The following is a 16,899-nucleotide window of genomic DNA, read 5'->3' as shown; positions in this document are numbered from 1 at the left end:
ATGAAACACAGTTTGAATCTTCCCAGGCCAGCAAGAACCCACTGACCATACAAATATTTTATTTCCTTTACGACTTATAAACACTCAAAACACAACATACACTTAGAGTTCCCAAACAGCCCTGCACAAGCTAGTAGCATCACTTTTGTCCCCTCGCCTGTCACTTCACAGTTCCATGTGCAGATTGCACTTGTCTTCATCTCCACTGCAAGGGCGCTGCTGTTACCTGTTAAAAAAGCCACGCTTCCCATTTATTGACAAAGCAGGAGATAAAGTACTCACAGTATAGTCCAGCTTACATGGTTTCTCCCAGTTGGGTAGTGTAGTGTCTGATGACCATCTTACCACAAGATGGGCTACATAATCCCATTCCACCTGTACACGCCTGCACTGAAAGGACCGCCTGTTAACCACTTCAACAGCCAAGGTCCCAGGAGGAGAGACTGTCACTATGTGTTAGTGCAACAGGCAAAACTCATTCAGAGATGATGCCCCAAAACATGTCAACAGTCTTTCAAAACAGGATTTACAGGGTCCACAGAGAAGGACAAGAGTTACCCCCAGCATCGCTGCAACTACTGGAAATTCTGCAGCTGAACCTAGAAGCCAGGGCTGGCCTCTGGCTAAATCCTTGCAGTCAGCCTGGTGGGTCAGACTGTTCATCACAAGTAATTCATGGCCCAGCTCTCTGCCATTCTGCTGCTCCAGTGAGTGGCATCCACCTCTGTGGTTTGTGTTACTTCTGATAGCAAAATCATTTCTGCTGAATGAGGGAGGGTTTGCTGTGAATCTCTTAAAATGGAGACAAATCCTTGGGAATTTAAGCAGCACGTTTGACAGGTCACTTGAGAACCCAAATTAACTCTTACCAGGAGCTGGCAGCAGAACAAGTCTGAGAGCCTGAAGAGTTGAGTGCTGAGAGGCACCGAGGCCTGGAGAGGAGCTGGGATTCCACAGTGCTTAGAAATAGTAACTGGATTCTCAGTACTTCATATTTCATTCCCAATAAAGTGGTCAAAATTCCCACAATTCCTGCACCTTCCAACTACATGATGCACTGCAGAACATCGTACTTTGTCTGCTTCTACCAGACGCTGGTGCGGAAGGAATCCCAAGAAAGGTTCTGCAAGAAAGATCCCATCAGAGATGGAAGCCTTGAAATAGCTCAAACCAAATAAAAACGCAACACATAGAATTGGTCCTCTCAGAGCATCTGCTGGGGATACAGTGTCCTCATCAGACAACAGTGGCAGGCTGAGACAGTGAAACATTCAAGGCTCCTGGTATGGTTCCATGCCGAGTCCGCATGCAAGCAGCACAGCCACACTGTGCCTGCCAAACCCTTCTCCTGTATGTCCATGCAGCCGCACGGAGTCAGCACGCAGGTAAAACGCTTTCGCTGCTTTGTCCATCCCAGAGCAGACACACCGACCCGCTGGGATCTACACAAACTCTGTGAAATCATCCACTGAGGAGATCAGCCGCTTCCTCTGTCCAGTCTCATAGGTGGGTGGAGGGTCCTGAGGGATCTGGGGAGGGGGCTTTGTCGGAGCAGATGGATGCATCTGGAGGGGAAGGCCAGGAGTCTGGTACTGGGTTTCTTCACGTAGCTGAAAGTCAAACAAGAACAGATGAGCTCCATTCTCTCTGAAGCTCTTTTCACTCTTCATTTGGGCAGGGCAGGGCAGGACAGGTTACTCAGGACAGCTTGTCCTATCATCCCTAGCACAGTGCCACGTGGGTGCAGCTCTGTGTCCAGGTATAAGGGTTCCCAAACCTGTTGCTGCCAGGGAAGCTGTTTGGAAGCTCGCAAATCCAGACCTACATAGCTACACTTAGCATTCCCACAAGAGCTGGATTCTAACCTTCATACACATACTCCTCCTCTTATTCAGCAAGTTTTGATAGCTGATTTTTTGTGCCTTATTTGTAATAAGGTTCTAAGATAGAGCCCAGTTCTAAACACTTAGAACAGACAGCTTTACTTACCCGGTGCCTTAGTCTCTTGATATGACGTAGCCTTGCAATCCATTTGGATGGGTAGGTGTCAGTAGGGTTTGATCGACTATGATGAACCTGGGAAGCCATCTAATTTGGGAAGGGTGGGGAGAAGCAGGGAAAGAGGGGAGGCACATTAACATAACCATGACAATAAAATTAATAGAATGTTTCAGTACAGTTTGACAGCAACTGAAATACAGCTCTGTTATAACTGTTCATGTGCTAACTCTGACTTAAAGGTTGACAGCAATAATGGAAGCAGAAAACATATTTATTTGCTTTAGCAAGCCCTACTCATTTCCTTGGAAGCTGGTGATGGACCAAGACACCAGCTGAAAGACAGAAGGTCTCTGGGAGCTCAGGAGTACTCACGTTAGCATGCAAGGCCATCTGACGGGCTACAAATGGCAGGTTCTTATCAGAGATGATCTTAGCAACACTCGTGTCTACGAGACCCTCCATGTCTTTGTTTTAAAGGAAGAAGAAAAAAATTATTGTAAGACAGTTAAGAACAAGCCAAAGGTTGCCAGTTACTAAACAGATAAGTAATATAAACCTGAGGAATTGCATCACAGAATCTCAGACGCTTGCATCGAGCTCTACAGCTCCAACTGTAACAGAACTTGCACTGCAACTTAACACAACTGGCTCTCAAATTCTGGCTGCTCCATAAAGGTTTTGAGGAGAGCCTGTTGGGCTCTTTATCACATGAACCAAAGTGTGAGCAAAAAACACCCCAGAAGTGCCCCTTTGGCAAGAGGAAAGCAAACACCCCTGCAGATCACTGCACCAGCACTGCTGAACTTCCATGGAGCCATGATCAGTTTCCAAGTATCAGGTCCTGCAGTGCTGGGAAGGACAGCAGAGGCCAAAGCCACAGGGACCTCCACCTCATATCTCCTCCAGTATTCCCAAGTAATTGTTGAAAGGACCTGCTCTACTCTGCTGGCACTTTGCCCTAAGCTTGAAGACAGTATGAGTGGTACAATGAGGAAGATACCTTTTGTCTTGGGGAAGATACACGAATAGGACATATCCAGATATAACTGGGCAGCAAACTGGTTTCAGAGAGTTTCTCCTGGAAGTTTTTACTTTTGAAATGCAAAACCACTGCAAAGTGAAAGCAGTTATGCACCACCAATACAGGAAAGACTGAGAACAAAGGCTGGAGAGATTCCTACCTTTCCGACACTGCAGCGTCACCAGGTTACAGTCATAGTCAAGTGGTGTGATGATAACGTGCACAAAATTGAACTGACCCTAATGAGAAAACAATAAAATAGTCATATACATTTTACTGGCAGCTGCTGTAGTTCTTGTGAATGCCATAAACTAACACATGTGAACCCACCAAGGCGTATGACCTCCATTCATGATCTCAACACTGCTAAGATAACACACATGAGATTAAGGTTTTACAACCAGCCACATGCCTCTTTTATAACACACCCGCAAGTAAAATCTTGTACCTTTATTGTTCCCAGTTTAAAGTCTTCTCCAGAATCATTGTAAACGATAGAAACAAAATCATTCCCAAGGTGCCTTTTCTTGTCACAGCGATATTTATCCAAATCCTTTGTGGGCATCAGAGTAGCAATGTGGAAAATGGCTGAAGAGGAAACAGAAAAATCCTTAGGTTGCCCTGGGAAAGCAGTGCTGCAAGCAGCAACGATCAACATGTAGCACTCGTCTGGAAGACAAAGTAGTACCAGCACCCTAATAATAAAAAATATGAGTTGTGCTCCCTCATTAGGTTTGTCCCCATTTGTGACAGCTGAATCCAGTCCCACTTGATTGCTTCAATGCTACCGGGAGCATGGAGTGCAGAGGCCAGCGAAAAGGCAGCCTCTGAAAGCTCTTCTCTTGCCAGTTTTTAGGTACTCCCCTGCAGAGTCTTCTCTAGCACCAGGCTCAGCAAAGCAAATTAAAGGCCTGGCTTTCAGCATGCGCCTGATGTATACTGGAAGAAGTGTTCTCATCAAGCTGGGGTAGCTATCTATCTGTTCACAGAAAATGAACAGGGGACTGCAGAAGTGCTTCTGGGTATTTATTCCATGACCACAGTAGCATGGCAAGTAGAATCTGGTTTGAGGAGGAAGAGTTAAATAGCTTAAACCAGGACTTCCCCTAATTGAGCTGAACTGGACTAAGTACGATGATTGGGATGCACAGAGGTGTATGAAAAATTTTGGGAAGTTCATCATAGCTTGTTGGATCCTGAACAATAGCTGCACAGCTTGATGCTGCAGGAGCTGGGTAACGCTACTGTTCAATTAGCAATGACCACAGTAATGGCAACCCTCCTGCTTTCAATACTGTTCTACAGAGAAATGATTAGCAGAGTTTTGACATGTACACACTACCCTCAATTAACAGGCTTCATAGCAGCTCAAGAACAAATAGCTTATTCTACAAACCTCTACACCAAACCATATTAACCTTTAATAGAGCAGACTATTTTAAAAGTAAGTAGCAGGATTTTTTTTTTTTTCCTTAAATAAGGCAGGTAGGCAACTCTCCCAAACTTTAACACATGGCTTGCAGAGATACCAGAGAGAGAATGGGATGAGAACAGAACCCCAGATCATTTTTACTACATCCCTGTAAAGGAAACAGTTTGTAGAAGGCAGGTCAGTCTTAAGATAAGAAGAGACTATCCTTCCAACTTCTGGAGCTACCTTACCTTGCATAATGTCATCATGCCAACAGTAGGTAAACTGTCCATCCTCCCCGCACACATCCAGGCCACCAAGGTAGATTTTATCTGGCTGACAGTCTTTGAGCTCAATGAGCTTCCCTAACCCAGTCAGGAACTCTGTATAGCGGTAAGATCCATGTTCATTTGACAGAATTGCGATTTCGTTGTTGCTCTAGGAAATAAGAACATGGGAGTCCCACACTGAATGCTAAGAGCACTCAATCAGCATGAGTGATTAGGTTATTACCTTCCTAGAAGGGCTTCACACGGGCATGGATTTTTAGTGCAAGAAACTAAAGAGAAGCAAGGCAACTGCAGGAGCAGGACAAATCTCAGAGCTGGAGTAGTGGTGCCTGGCCTTCTGTTGAGATGTAACTATTAAAGGATTAATGCATCTACACACAACTCACCTGGCCTTCTCCAACATAGAGCACTGCAATCTTGTGTGTGTCATAAGAAGGAATTTGATCCAGGAGCTGCACTGATCTTTCAAACGTCTACAATCAAAACATTGGTCACATCTTTAAAAACTTATCTCCACACACCCACTGCCCTCCCTAAAACCCTTCAGAACAACGACAGCACAAAGTAAGCACAGATTCCTGACCTTCGCTAGTGTCTTCCTTAATGAATGCTGCCCTACTCTGTTCTGCAAGGGCACAGTGTATCCTCAGTCCTAGGTACAGAGCAGTGCTATATGGCATCTGTCACCACACTTTCTTGGTTTTATACTTCAGATGAGATTAGTCTGGCAAACTGCATGGGTTAGATGCACTTGCCATGACAAAGTACATCATATCTTCGTTTAAACTTCAGGCATGAAAAATTATCACGTCTCTTGCTCTGAAGAACATTTTTAGCGCCTCATCTCACCTCTCTCACCCTACTGCCCGACCACCCAAACCTAAAGTGAGGGGAAACTATCAGCAGGTCTGCGGTGCTCAGTTCACAAGAACCCTGTTCCAGCACTACTTCTCCAGGAAGTTTATGATTAATTTCTCATATGACCACAGAAAGCTTCTTGGCCACTCCCAATTATACGCAGGGCTGACAGGTTTGTCTAGTGACGTTCTGCCAATATCACCTAATGCACCATTTTCATCCTGCACTCCTACCAGCAAAAAACCAAAACTCCACAAATCATCCTGCCTTCTGGCTGGGATTCTGAAACAGCACCAGCAAAATATCCCAATATCTTAAATTCAATCCAGAACCATAAAGTGGGAGCCACCAGGATTGGGGTACGGAAAATCTCCCATCTGTGGCACTGTTGGTAGGAAACACCTTTAAATTGCACCAAGCCAGACATTCATTACTATCATTTTATTTTAAAAAAAAAAAAAAAAAAAGAGGTTAGAAACATTAACAACAAGAATTAAAAGAAATACTTGCCTACCTCATTTGGCAACAAAAGGGGCTTGTTGTTTTCATCGCCAAAGAATGGGGAGTGGTACAACTGTAAAAACACAAAGCTAAGGGAGAGAGGGGGGGGAAAAGTCCTGTTACCATAAAAATTAAGTCACTTTTTATATGTTGTAAGAACGTTATGTACAGAATAAGAGGAGCAAGTAAAATGCTAACAGAGTATTACTCATCTTCTAGAGACAATTTAGGTGCCTAGACTACCTGCAGTTTGTAATAGACCCCTGTCATAAAAAACAATGGGTATGTCAAACAGTGGAAGCTGCACAAATTCCCCGTTCAAAAGGCAATCTTTATGCAGAATAGAGGAGTAGGAATGCACTCCTACCTCACAGCTACAGGGGTTTTTCTAGGCTAGCAGAGAAATGATTTTACAGACATTTGCATTTTACCTGCCCTCAATAAGATGAAGATTGTCTCATAATGCAATTTTGGGCAACCACCAATATCTAAAGTTCAAAAGGCAACTATTATAACCCCTTCTTTTCCTTCTTCTTAGCATTTTGCACATTATATTTCCTGAACTGCAAGACTAGCAATTCAACCTGTTCACAACAAAATTAACTCTACGTGACCTGCATTCAAGCCACATGTGCATTTAGACCCTAAATTGGGATAGATTAAGAACACAAGGAAACTATTTATCTATTTCTTTCACCACTTGAGTCCCATTTCCCAAATCACAAAGTTAATTTGGTGGTAGTGGGTTCAACATGTTGGTATTAGCTCCTGCAAAAACAGGTAATTAATCTTTCTTTTTAATGAGATACTGTTTTGTAGATCCCACAAAACCAGCAGACCACTTTGAACGAATCCAGCCATGGCTGCAGCAATTCTGAGCTCACCATTTCTAGCTTCAGATAAGCGCCTCTACCCACCTTGGATTTATTCCGGGTACTTTCTCAGCATTGGAGGCTGCTGTTCTGCTCTTGAAGGCATCTCTTTCAATCCTTTTTCCCCTCCTTGATGGGGCTGAGTCAGAGATAGTGTATCCCCGGGGCCGGTGCCCAGAGGGAGAGCGAGGCGAGGTGACAGGACTGGTGCCATCCAACCCGCCTGACCCAGTCACTCTGGCATCCTCCCCCTTGCCCAGCCAACTGCCCAGCCCTTCCCCTTCCAGGTTCCCAGACTGGGATTTTGATTTCACTTCTGTGCTCAGCCTCCTTGTTACTTCTCTGCCGTTTGCATCTTTGAGGACCTCCTGCAGTGTCTGTAGCTCAGGAGAAGAACTCGACTTGCTGAGAGGCTGGGATGGCTGGAAGGAAAGCTCCTCCAGTGTTCGGCCATCCTCTGATGGCAGGACTCTCCCAATGGGAATTCCACCCTCCACCAGGTCTTCCGACTTCAGAGATTTTTCTTCTTGGCTGGAGGTTGAGGAGGACTTAAAGAGGGAGAAACAAAGATGAACAGTTTTCCTGATATGCAAAATAAAAGCTGACAACAGTAACGCTCGAGGCACCCCCTGACACTTCCAGTGAAAGATGAGCAGAAAGGTGCCAAGTACAAACCAATGCAGATCGAGGACCCTGCAGAAAACAGGTATTCACTGCTGCTGCTTTGCATGCAGTCCCTCACAAGCCATCCAAACTCTCAATCATGACTGCATGTGCATTTTGGTATCATTAGCGAGTTCTTTCAGAGGACACCACGAGGGACTCTTCTGAGCACAGACAATTCTCCCATGTGTCTAAAGATGGGGCTGTCATACAGGACAGAACTGGATAACCTGTTTCTTCTTACCCTGCTATAAGACTCCTGGGGTTTACCAAACCTTTCCTCGCTCAGGACTTGTTCAGAACATGAAGTCTCAATGTCTTCACTCTCTGGAGACCCAGCTGGGGACTCTGTTTCCTTTAGCTCCATTTCCAACGGGGTTCCTTCCTCCAGCACCACCGCTGATTCTATTGAGACACAAGGCAGAAGAACTGAAGTCTGTAGAGAGGCACAGACTGGCAGGCCCCCATCCTCTCCTCTGAAGTACCAGCCTTTTCCCTACGGGATTTCAATGGAAGGCCATATTGAATGAGTGCTCTGGTTCTTTGATTTCTTGTCATGTCAGACTTGCTCCTGGTTCCCCTTTTGTATAGAATAACTGATCACCTTACCCTCACAGCAAAGAGCTGCGTCTGCTTTGGTCAAAATAAGTGCAGTTGTTTCCAATTGTTACTGATGAACAAGCAGGGGACAGAATGAGGAAATGGGACCTTGTACATCAATGCTCGGTTATCAGGACAGACAGGAACTACAGAGATGTAAGAAAGTACAAGACTGGCATTAAAAGTTCATCATCATCCAGGCAATGAAGACATCAGTTCTATGCAAGTGTGCAAAAAAGTAAGTTTTTCTTGTATTGAAATGCAATGCTCCTGTGCCTTGTAGTGGCCTAGAAGGAGATAAGAAATTTTACTAGGAGCCATTTACTTGCAGTTTGGCAGTTTTCCTAGTATGTCTCAGTAGAAGTAAAACAATTCAGCCCTAGACATATGAAAGGACAAGAGAGCAAGAGTAATACATGCACTGCAGCAATACTGGGAAACCTGCATGTGGCATCTGATCAGACAAACAGTTAATGAAACCACACTGTCAAGAAAGCTCCTTGGAAGCCCTGCCTACAGTGGAGGAGGTTATCACAGCATTTAACATTGTCTCTACTCCAGGCAGTGACCCTGACCACGGGGATGAGTCTGACCAAAGGCTCCTCTTGGCCTTGATTTTTTTGTCCTGAGGAAAAGGCTGGAGAACAGGAGGCTTCCCATTACGCACACAAGGGACTGGAAGACCAATCTGAAAGGCCAAGATTTGTTTTCCAAAGTAAAATAATGATAAAAAAAATTAGCACACACAAAAAATAAAGAAAATCAGCAAAATAAAAAAAAAATTAAATAATAATAATAAAAAAAATCACTAAAGCAGCTTTTCCTGGATTGATTTCAGCTCGCAGGACCAAAGTTATTTCAAAGAAGCAATTAAGAGTTAGCATTGCACACACATACCTTCTAAAAAACAAAACAAAACAAAAAAACCCAAAACAACGTGCTGATCTGGTTAGCTGTCCAAGCCAGAACACACCTGCATATATCCAGTGTTTCCAAGCTTCCCTAGCTTTTACACTACTGCCAAGATTGCTGGTGTTTTTAAATAATGCGAGCACTCACTAATTATTCTTTAGGTGGGAAAAGAATAATAGGAGCAGAGAAGAGAAGTACAGAAAAATATTTTACTGCGGCATCTTTGTGTTCCTTTAAGAGGCCTACGTCAACAACAACCAGCAGTTAAGAATACCCTGCTGCTCTACAGAGAATTTTCCAGTGAAGGAAAGAAGGCAGAAAGACATTTCAACCCTCTAATTAAAATCACAAAGCACTGCAGATTATTAAAGCAATGCAGGTGTTGTGCTCATAAGGTATGCAATTTGATCACCACTTCATTTAACTACAAAGTCAATTTTACTGAAGTGGAGAAAGATTTTACACTACTATAGAGCCTCCAGAAAGCTAGAATTTAGCAGATTTCCCCCTGAAATTTATTTCTTCATTTTTTTATATAAAAAACTTTTAATGAGCATCCGTTGTAACATCAAACTTTATATGTATATCATATATATATCAGCTCCTTTAACCTTTTCTCTGTCCAATTCTGACAGATTTCTGTGGGCCGAGTAGCATGGGACTTCATTTCAGGGTAGCTTGTCCTGTAGCATACTATGCTATTCTCAAAAGTGGGAGCTTTTACATTTAGCAGAACACAAAGCCAATTGTAAAATGAAGCTGAAAATAAATAATTCAATTAATCAAGCCACTCAGACATTTTGACAGGTCATTTAACACGGTGCCTTATGACTCACAATCCACCCCAGCTAAAACAAAAGTTGCTTTAAGAACTTGTCTGCACTTGCAAATGTTGGATCTGGCTTGGACTTCTTCATGCTAGTCAAGATCCCATTTGTTGAGAGTAATGAGACTGGGTACAGACAGGAGACATGGAAGGGGAAAATGAAGTATGAGGGATACATTTTCTATGAATCAGAGGTGTTCTTCTATGGCAATACTTTTTTTTTTTTTTCCTTAAAGATATATAAATATACCTGCCCAGGATATGCTCCTGTGCAACTTCCCTTGACAACTGGACTGGTACATGGAAGAGAAAGAGGCCACTGCAAAGGGAAATCAAGTGAGCAGCTACATCAAAAGGAAGGAGAGACTATATAAAAAAAAAAAATTAAAAAGCACAGAGTTTAAAATGTAACCAAGAGCCTATTTTAAAATAAATACATAAATAAATAAAAACAAAGGAAAGAACAAGCTGGGATAAGCTCACTAGATGCCAAAGGGATACTTTAAGGGTACAAGGTCTCAACATGTGTAAGGAGGCATAAACACATTCAAACAATGCAGGCTTGAACTGCTCTCTTTGAAGAATGCATCTTTGAGTTTTAGAAACAGAAAATTCCTTAGTGATGTCCTAGCACACACAGGAAACCAGTCTGAGCTTTCCTGAGCTACACACTTTTGGCAAAAGATAATTTTTAAACCCACAGAAGAGTCCGAAGAGTGGAAATATGGATAAAGATTCACATAGTTTTAACCTCTAAAGAGGAAGAACATGCATATGACAGTCTGACAGCAAAACTTCTTCAAAACATTCATTCACCAGCCAGCTCCAGCAAGTCTACTGTAGAAGTTGTGTTAACAAGAATGTGGCCAAAATTATTTTCTCAGTCTGCCACAGGAGTTGCATTCAGGCCAGTGCTTCTTTCAACTAATCAGTTAGCACCTAATACCACAAATTTGTAGGAGTCAATAAAAGTTCATGGATAAGAATTTAATTTTTTTTTAATAGGTGATAATTTGATTTTTACTCTAATTTTGTGTTTACACATTCTGAAATCCTAAAATCATATCCTGCCCTGTTTAAAACAAACCTGAAAACTAGCATTTTCACCAGATTTCAAAAAAATCCATACCATTGATGCCACCTTCCCAAAAAAGCCTTGTCTGCTATTACCATTGCTCAGTTTGACAGTGCTAGCAGTGCCAAGAGCCTCAGTGTTAGATGTTGTTGATAAGAGCTCTGAGCAGGGATTACATAAATCTTTAAAAAGTTCAGCTGTTGGTCAACACTAACCTCCCAACATTAAGAGCTCTTTTGGAGTGAACTAGCACCAAACTAAATATAGTCCTGGCGACTATAAAGCCATCAAAAGCAACTCAAGTGATTCAACCGCACCAGTTTGTAGGCTAAACAGTCCTTTTACGAAGTGAATAAATCTGCAGCCAACAGGATTTGCATTCTGCTATTTCATGCTCTAAAAGATGGTGGCAATTAACTGACCCTGGCTGGCAATGTTTGTAATAGGCCATTCTCCCAGGAACCTAGTGCTCTTAGTGTCCAACACAAACTCCCATACTGAAGACAAATGGAAATGGAAACACTGCATGGGAAGATTCATCCACATGTGGGATGCCCAGATCAGCCCCAAACAAGTGGAAGAGGGAAAAGGTCCATGACTTTGTACATTTTCATTTGGGAAACAGTTAGCATGAAACACATTACTCCTCCAAAGAAGCTTCATTACTCCTCTCTTTCTTCTTTTTAAGAAAGAGAGGTACTTTTCCAGTGGAACATCAGAGGCAAGGAGGAAGGGAATTTTTCACTGAAAACTTCTAGGGACAAGAACTGATTCCCCTTCTCATTGCTGTTATCCCTCATGCTACTAACTTTACTGTTCTAGAAGACTTGCAGTAACTTCAACAGACTTTAAATAGGCTAGTGACAGCTATGCTGGACACACTACTGGCTTGACATCTCTCACCTGTGTTGGAACGCTGGAGAAGTGATGGTTTAGCTGTGCCGGTGGCCAAGCTGGAGGAGGGGACAGAGAGGGATTTATATAGAGCTGTTTCTCGGTGTTCTTTAAAACGCTCTGCAGCCATGAGTGCATTAGAGAGCTCTTGCAGGGGCATATTATTAATATCCGAAGAAAATGGACTGAGCGGGTTCTCCAGACTCATTAGCCAGCTTGTGTTACCTGGTAAGACAAAATTAGGGAACAGTATTAAGTACTTCCAACTCCAGAAAGTTTACAACTCACATCGAAAAAAACACAAATTGTTTTGGATTTTGCAAGTAAAAATGAAAACAAACCAAGTTCTCAGTTCTCCTGACATCTGGCAGAATCACTTGATTAATTTCCTATTTTCAGTAAGTAGCTCCCAGTGCTCTGCACTTCACCCCAAGCTCTTCAAAAACCATCCTTGGTAACTCAGTACTACAGCAGATTCCCCAAAGGAATCCAAAACACTCAGGTATTTTAATTAATGATACCAGGTCAGTTATTTTCTCATGAAGCAACTTTCAGCTGAAATAGACAATTCCCTGTTAATGTTGTGTAACATACCAGTATTCAAGAATTTTGACCTTGAATATGTCATTACTTCTTCCCTAGCAGCAGACACAACTATACAGCTGCTCTAGCCATAAGCCTCATTCATCTCAAATCTAACATGGTAAGCTAAAACAGACAGATTTTCAAGAAAGACCACAGAGCAGTGTAAAATGGGAAATGCAAAGTAGGGTTGATATTATCTAGCTCTATTTCTGTAACAGTACTTAATAAACAAATTTAAGTCCTTGCTTCAATCTTTTCACAGGTCTTTTGTAGATTTAAAACACTAAAGAGTGATTTCAAAGAATCAAGTATCAGGTGTATTAGTTTCAAGAGGCAGTAAGCAATAAAGAGATCCATTTCCAACTAAATAAGAATTTTGCTTCTTCATCCAGGCTCTGGTTTCTTAGCAAGTCAAAAGACCTCACTCCACACTCAGGTCAAGATACCTGTGGGTCTGCGCACCAAGATTTCTGCCCATCCCTGTGTTAGCAGTGGGACATATGCAGCTAAGTTTGCTTTTTCTTTCTGCAGAGGTGTTTGTAGAGCAGGATTAGTCTTCTCTGATCGAGATGCTGGAGCAGGAGGACCCTGTGTCCCTTGGGAAGCTGAGCCACTGGGAAAATGGGAGGCTGAGCTGTCTAAGGCACCAACACGTAAGGCATGACCACCTAGCAAGACAGACACAAAATAGAAAGGAGAGCCATGCTTAGTTAGCACTAAAAATATCTCAGAAGTAGTAAGTCTTTTAAGCTCCTCTAGCAGCTGCGCGCACAATATTGGGAACCTAAGAGAACTTTACCTTGCATGTATTTCTTATAAATCATGAGGTTAGATAAACATAAGTGATTCTCAGTGCAAGTGCTCACCACTTAACCAATCACCAGAGCTTTCCTGCAAGGAGAGGCAAGCAGGAGGAGCACCACCTCCTGAGGCCAACAGCTGCTGCTACCTGCCCTCTATTAAATACCAGACAAGTCCAGATTCTCAAATTATTTTAGACACAGGTCTCTTCAGTAGGCACTCGGACACTTAAGCCTGCGACATGGACCCAGAAATGGCAGTAAAACTCCAGGATAGTAATTTACCAGACATGGATCGGACTCTGTTGCGAGAGCTTCTGCAAACCTGCTGCCCAGCTTGAGATTCCAGTTTTGCTGGAGCTTCTTTAGTTTGTCTCACTTGCAAAACAGGGTCTGAGCTGTGGAAAAAGAAGATATTGATGATACCAAGAGAGGATTCAGTCATGCTGGACAACTAAGACATTCCTCTTCTGGTAAAAGGAAAACCTAAAAAGGTGCACTGTAACAGTGATTTAAGTGACTTTGTTAGGTGGAAGTTTCTAGAAACAGGAGCAAAAATTACCTTGATTCTGTGCTGCTTTGGAGGTCTCCAGAGTCTAGGCCAAGCAAGGACCTTGTCCCTGTTCCAACACTTGTAGTGATGGTCACCAGCTTGTTACCAACCAGCCACGTCTTTGTCCTTCCTCCAGCCAACAGAAACTCACCCACAGGAGACCTAGAAACACATTCATGATGAACACAGCTCTCAGACTGCAGAGCACAGAGCCTACACAGGTGGCTTATTCCATGTAACTATGCAGGAGGTGCTGCCTGCTTTCCTTCTTAATACAGCATTTTTAACGTACCCTCTGGTCATCAACACACACATTATCCATCAGGATAAGGGATGAGCTGAATTTAGTATCAATTGATAGTAGTGCTACTGGACACATATTACAGAGCAGTCTAGTTCAATACTGGACACACATCACAGAGCAGAAGGGAACGAGCCTTTTCTGAGCTATGTGTCTCCTTCTGGGAAGGGCTAGCAAGAAAAGTAAATGCCCTCCATTTGAAGCCAGCTGGCACGACACTCCGTTCTGTAGTAAAGACTCTGATTATCCAGCAAGGACATGGAGCAAAGCACTGCTCACAGACAGCATGTCTTCAAGGCAACTCCTTCTGGACAGTTCAAGGCTGAGGCAAAGGCTGATTGGCTCCAATGGACTTCTCTCATCTAACCTCATATTTAGCCAAGCCAGATTTTATCTGCGAGGAATGGCTTCAGAGCCTGGGCCTGCCAGAATCTCAAATGTGTCATGGTAATTTTCCACTAATAAAGTGAAATATGAACCTCAAACAAAAACATCTCTCCCGCGGTCACTGACTGACCCCTACCTCTTAGGCACGGCAGTGAAGTTTGAAAAGACGTATCGAGCCATCATATCCAGACAGGTCTCGGTGAGTTCCAGGTGGAGATTTTTTAAGTTGTCATCAGCCTGAGCCATTGAATTTTCATCTGCAGAGCCCAGGCTTGAACTAGTGATGGATGTTTGTATCCGACTAGAAGAGAATGTTTCCAACTGACAGATCACATTGCAAAATGTTTGTCCCTGTCACCCAAAAGACACTGTGATGCAGAACACCTGCGATACATGCATGTGCCAGATCAGAGAGGTGGCCAGTCATTAAACCCAGGACATAATAAAAATATTTTTGGATCAGCCTCATGTTGTGCTTTGTCGATTGTCATTGCAGAAAGTGTATTTTATCTTGAGAGACTGAGAAACATTTAAATGTCCATCAACTGACTAGGTCAGGCCAGTGCTCTCTGATGTTGGGTGGCCCATGGGCAAGTGCACCAAGCAAATAGTGAGTGGCAGCACCATGCTTTGAGTTCACCAACCTATAGTGAGGGCAAGCGTCCCGTGACCTGCACAGTTACCCAGGCAACATGTTGCCCATGAGCCATAAATAGGTGCATTCTAGACTTAACTTTATAATCCTGTGGTTTGCTTTTTTCTCTGTTGCACCCCCTTCATATATTGATTTTTTCCTCCAAATTCAATAGCTATATAAAACCTAATTTAACTTGAAACAGAAAAAAATTGCACTCTGAACAGGAAATTGGCACAAGAACAAAGAGCAACTCTGCCTACAAATCAGCCAAGTTAGCAATGCAATTTAAAACAATTGCTGTAACAGGCTGGATTGCAATATTTAAAACAATTGCTGTAACAGGCTGGATTGCAATATTTTATAAAGACGACTCCTTATGCCATCATAACACAAACTAAGCTGAAGTACAGCCAAATTTTTTTATAACGTGGAACTTCTTTGGCATCATTCAGTGTAATTATCTGAACTTCCAGTTGCTACCATTTACACATAAATACAAGAAAATCACCTAATAGATTAATGGGGATATGAGAGAATGAAGTGCCAGAATTGTATTCACCATTCAGTCACTTCAGTGTCTTTCCCATAAATACCATATAGTTATAGTCAAAAATAAAACCACAGAAAATAAAACTCCACTGGCAGCAATCCTTACAGATTAAGGCACAAATCTTCAGATTCAGCTTTTAAACCAACATGTTATAGACAGCAGTTTAACACTCAAGGTAAGTGATCCAGATATACGTTTTAAAAACTAGCATAAATTGTTTCATCTTTCATGTGAGCAAATCAATGTCTGCAATCAAAACTTGTTTGCTTTATTCATGAAAGCAATAGCTTCATATGGGCTGAGTATACATTTCACTGCCCTACAGAAAGACAAAATAGGGTTTTCACGGCATCATACTTTAGACCAGAATACTTCTGTCAGCAAACTTTGCCTCAAAGAACAAAGCCTAAACCGAGGCCAGAACTATTCCTCATAGTTTGGGAGGAGGGCCTGTACATAAGTTTGCAGAGTATCAAAAGCCTCTCCTGGGGCAAGTCACTGCTTAGAAGGCTGAAGTTTTAGTGAGTTTTAACCAGGACTCTCACTTGCACAGAATGCAACCTTTTTCTTTTTTTTTTTTTTTTAAGTGTTTTTTTGTTTGTTTTTCCCCCCCTTCACCATCTTTACTTTGAAAATATAAATTTTTGTTGCTAAAGCATCAGAGAATAGGGCAAAGTAACCGTATGCAACATAGGTGTGATGTGACAACCCAATAGCTGGCGTTGGGAAGCCATGGGATATACATGACACTTTCCCAAAACCTTTGACTGTGGCTAAGGCCATATTCTTATTGCGTAACAAAGTCATGCAAGCATCCCACATGCAAATCCACCCTGCTTCCACCCACCCTTGCAGTAAAATTTCCAAGTGCTGAGTTGCTCTTGGATTCTCCCCATTTAAAGTGCCTCTACCTGCGGACCACATGTTCAGACACACTGATGCTGCGGGATCGGAAGGCATCAACTGCAGAGGATTCTTTCAGCTCTTTCACTGGAGGAGAGTTATTCAAGCCTTGCTTTGCATTTTTGGCTAGTCTTAAACTACTAGGTGGAGAAGCACCAAGCCCCAAAAGAGGTCACAGGAAGGGAGGAAATCATTGTAGGGATGTAGGTTGAAAGGTCACAGGTCACAGGGTCAATATTGGGGGATCCCGGAGGGTGAT

General features: G+C 42.7%; 1 protein-coding gene across 6 annotated transcripts in view; it reads right to left on the bottom strand.

The window, feature by feature from the left end:
* Positions 1 to 11: 11 nt before the first annotated feature.
* Positions 12 to 16,899, bottom strand: part of TSC2 (TSC complex subunit 2) — a 34,807-nt gene continuing 17,919 nt past the window's right edge. The window contains exons 26-42 of one of the 6 annotated variants that reach the window (XM_049791874.1): positions 16,649 to 16,780; positions 14,687 to 14,851; positions 13,872 to 14,024; positions 13,595 to 13,707; positions 12,956 to 13,177; positions 11,934 to 12,149; positions 10,206 to 10,274; positions 7,862 to 8,022; positions 7,000 to 7,502; positions 6,096 to 6,171; positions 5,110 to 5,196; positions 4,685 to 4,871; positions 3,471 to 3,610; positions 3,183 to 3,261; positions 2,374 to 2,465; positions 1,990 to 2,088; positions 12 to 1,610 (exon numbers count right to left, since the gene is read on the bottom strand). In XM_049791874.1, the coding sequence (XP_049647831.1) occupies positions 1,443 to 1,610; positions 1,990 to 2,088; positions 2,374 to 2,465; positions 3,183 to 3,261; positions 3,471 to 3,610; positions 4,685 to 4,871; positions 5,110 to 5,196; positions 6,096 to 6,171; positions 7,000 to 7,502; positions 7,862 to 8,022; positions 10,206 to 10,274; positions 11,934 to 12,149; positions 12,956 to 13,177; positions 13,595 to 13,707; positions 13,872 to 14,024; positions 14,687 to 14,851; positions 16,649 to 16,780 (2,662 nt within the window). In that variant the 3' untranslated portion in view covers positions 12 to 1,442. The remainder of the gene's footprint in view (positions 1,611 to 1,989; positions 2,089 to 2,373; positions 2,466 to 3,182; positions 3,262 to 3,470; positions 3,611 to 4,684; positions 4,872 to 5,109; positions 5,197 to 6,095; positions 6,172 to 6,999; positions 7,503 to 7,861; positions 8,023 to 10,205; positions 10,275 to 11,933; positions 12,150 to 12,955; positions 13,178 to 13,594; positions 13,708 to 13,871; positions 14,025 to 14,686; positions 14,852 to 16,648; positions 16,781 to 16,899) is intronic. The other 5 variants (XM_049791875.1, XM_049791876.1, XM_049791877.1 and 2 more) reach the window with 5 other exon arrangements.

Source organism: Accipiter gentilis, chromosome 33, assembly GCF_929443795.1.
Source record: "Accipiter gentilis chromosome 33, bAccGen1.1, whole genome shotgun sequence".
Taxonomy (NCBI): Eukaryota; Metazoa; Chordata; class Aves; order Accipitriformes; family Accipitridae; genus Astur; species Astur gentilis.
The sequence above is the reverse complement of the archived record's forward strand: the minus strand, read 5'-3'. Positions and strand labels throughout refer to the sequence as shown.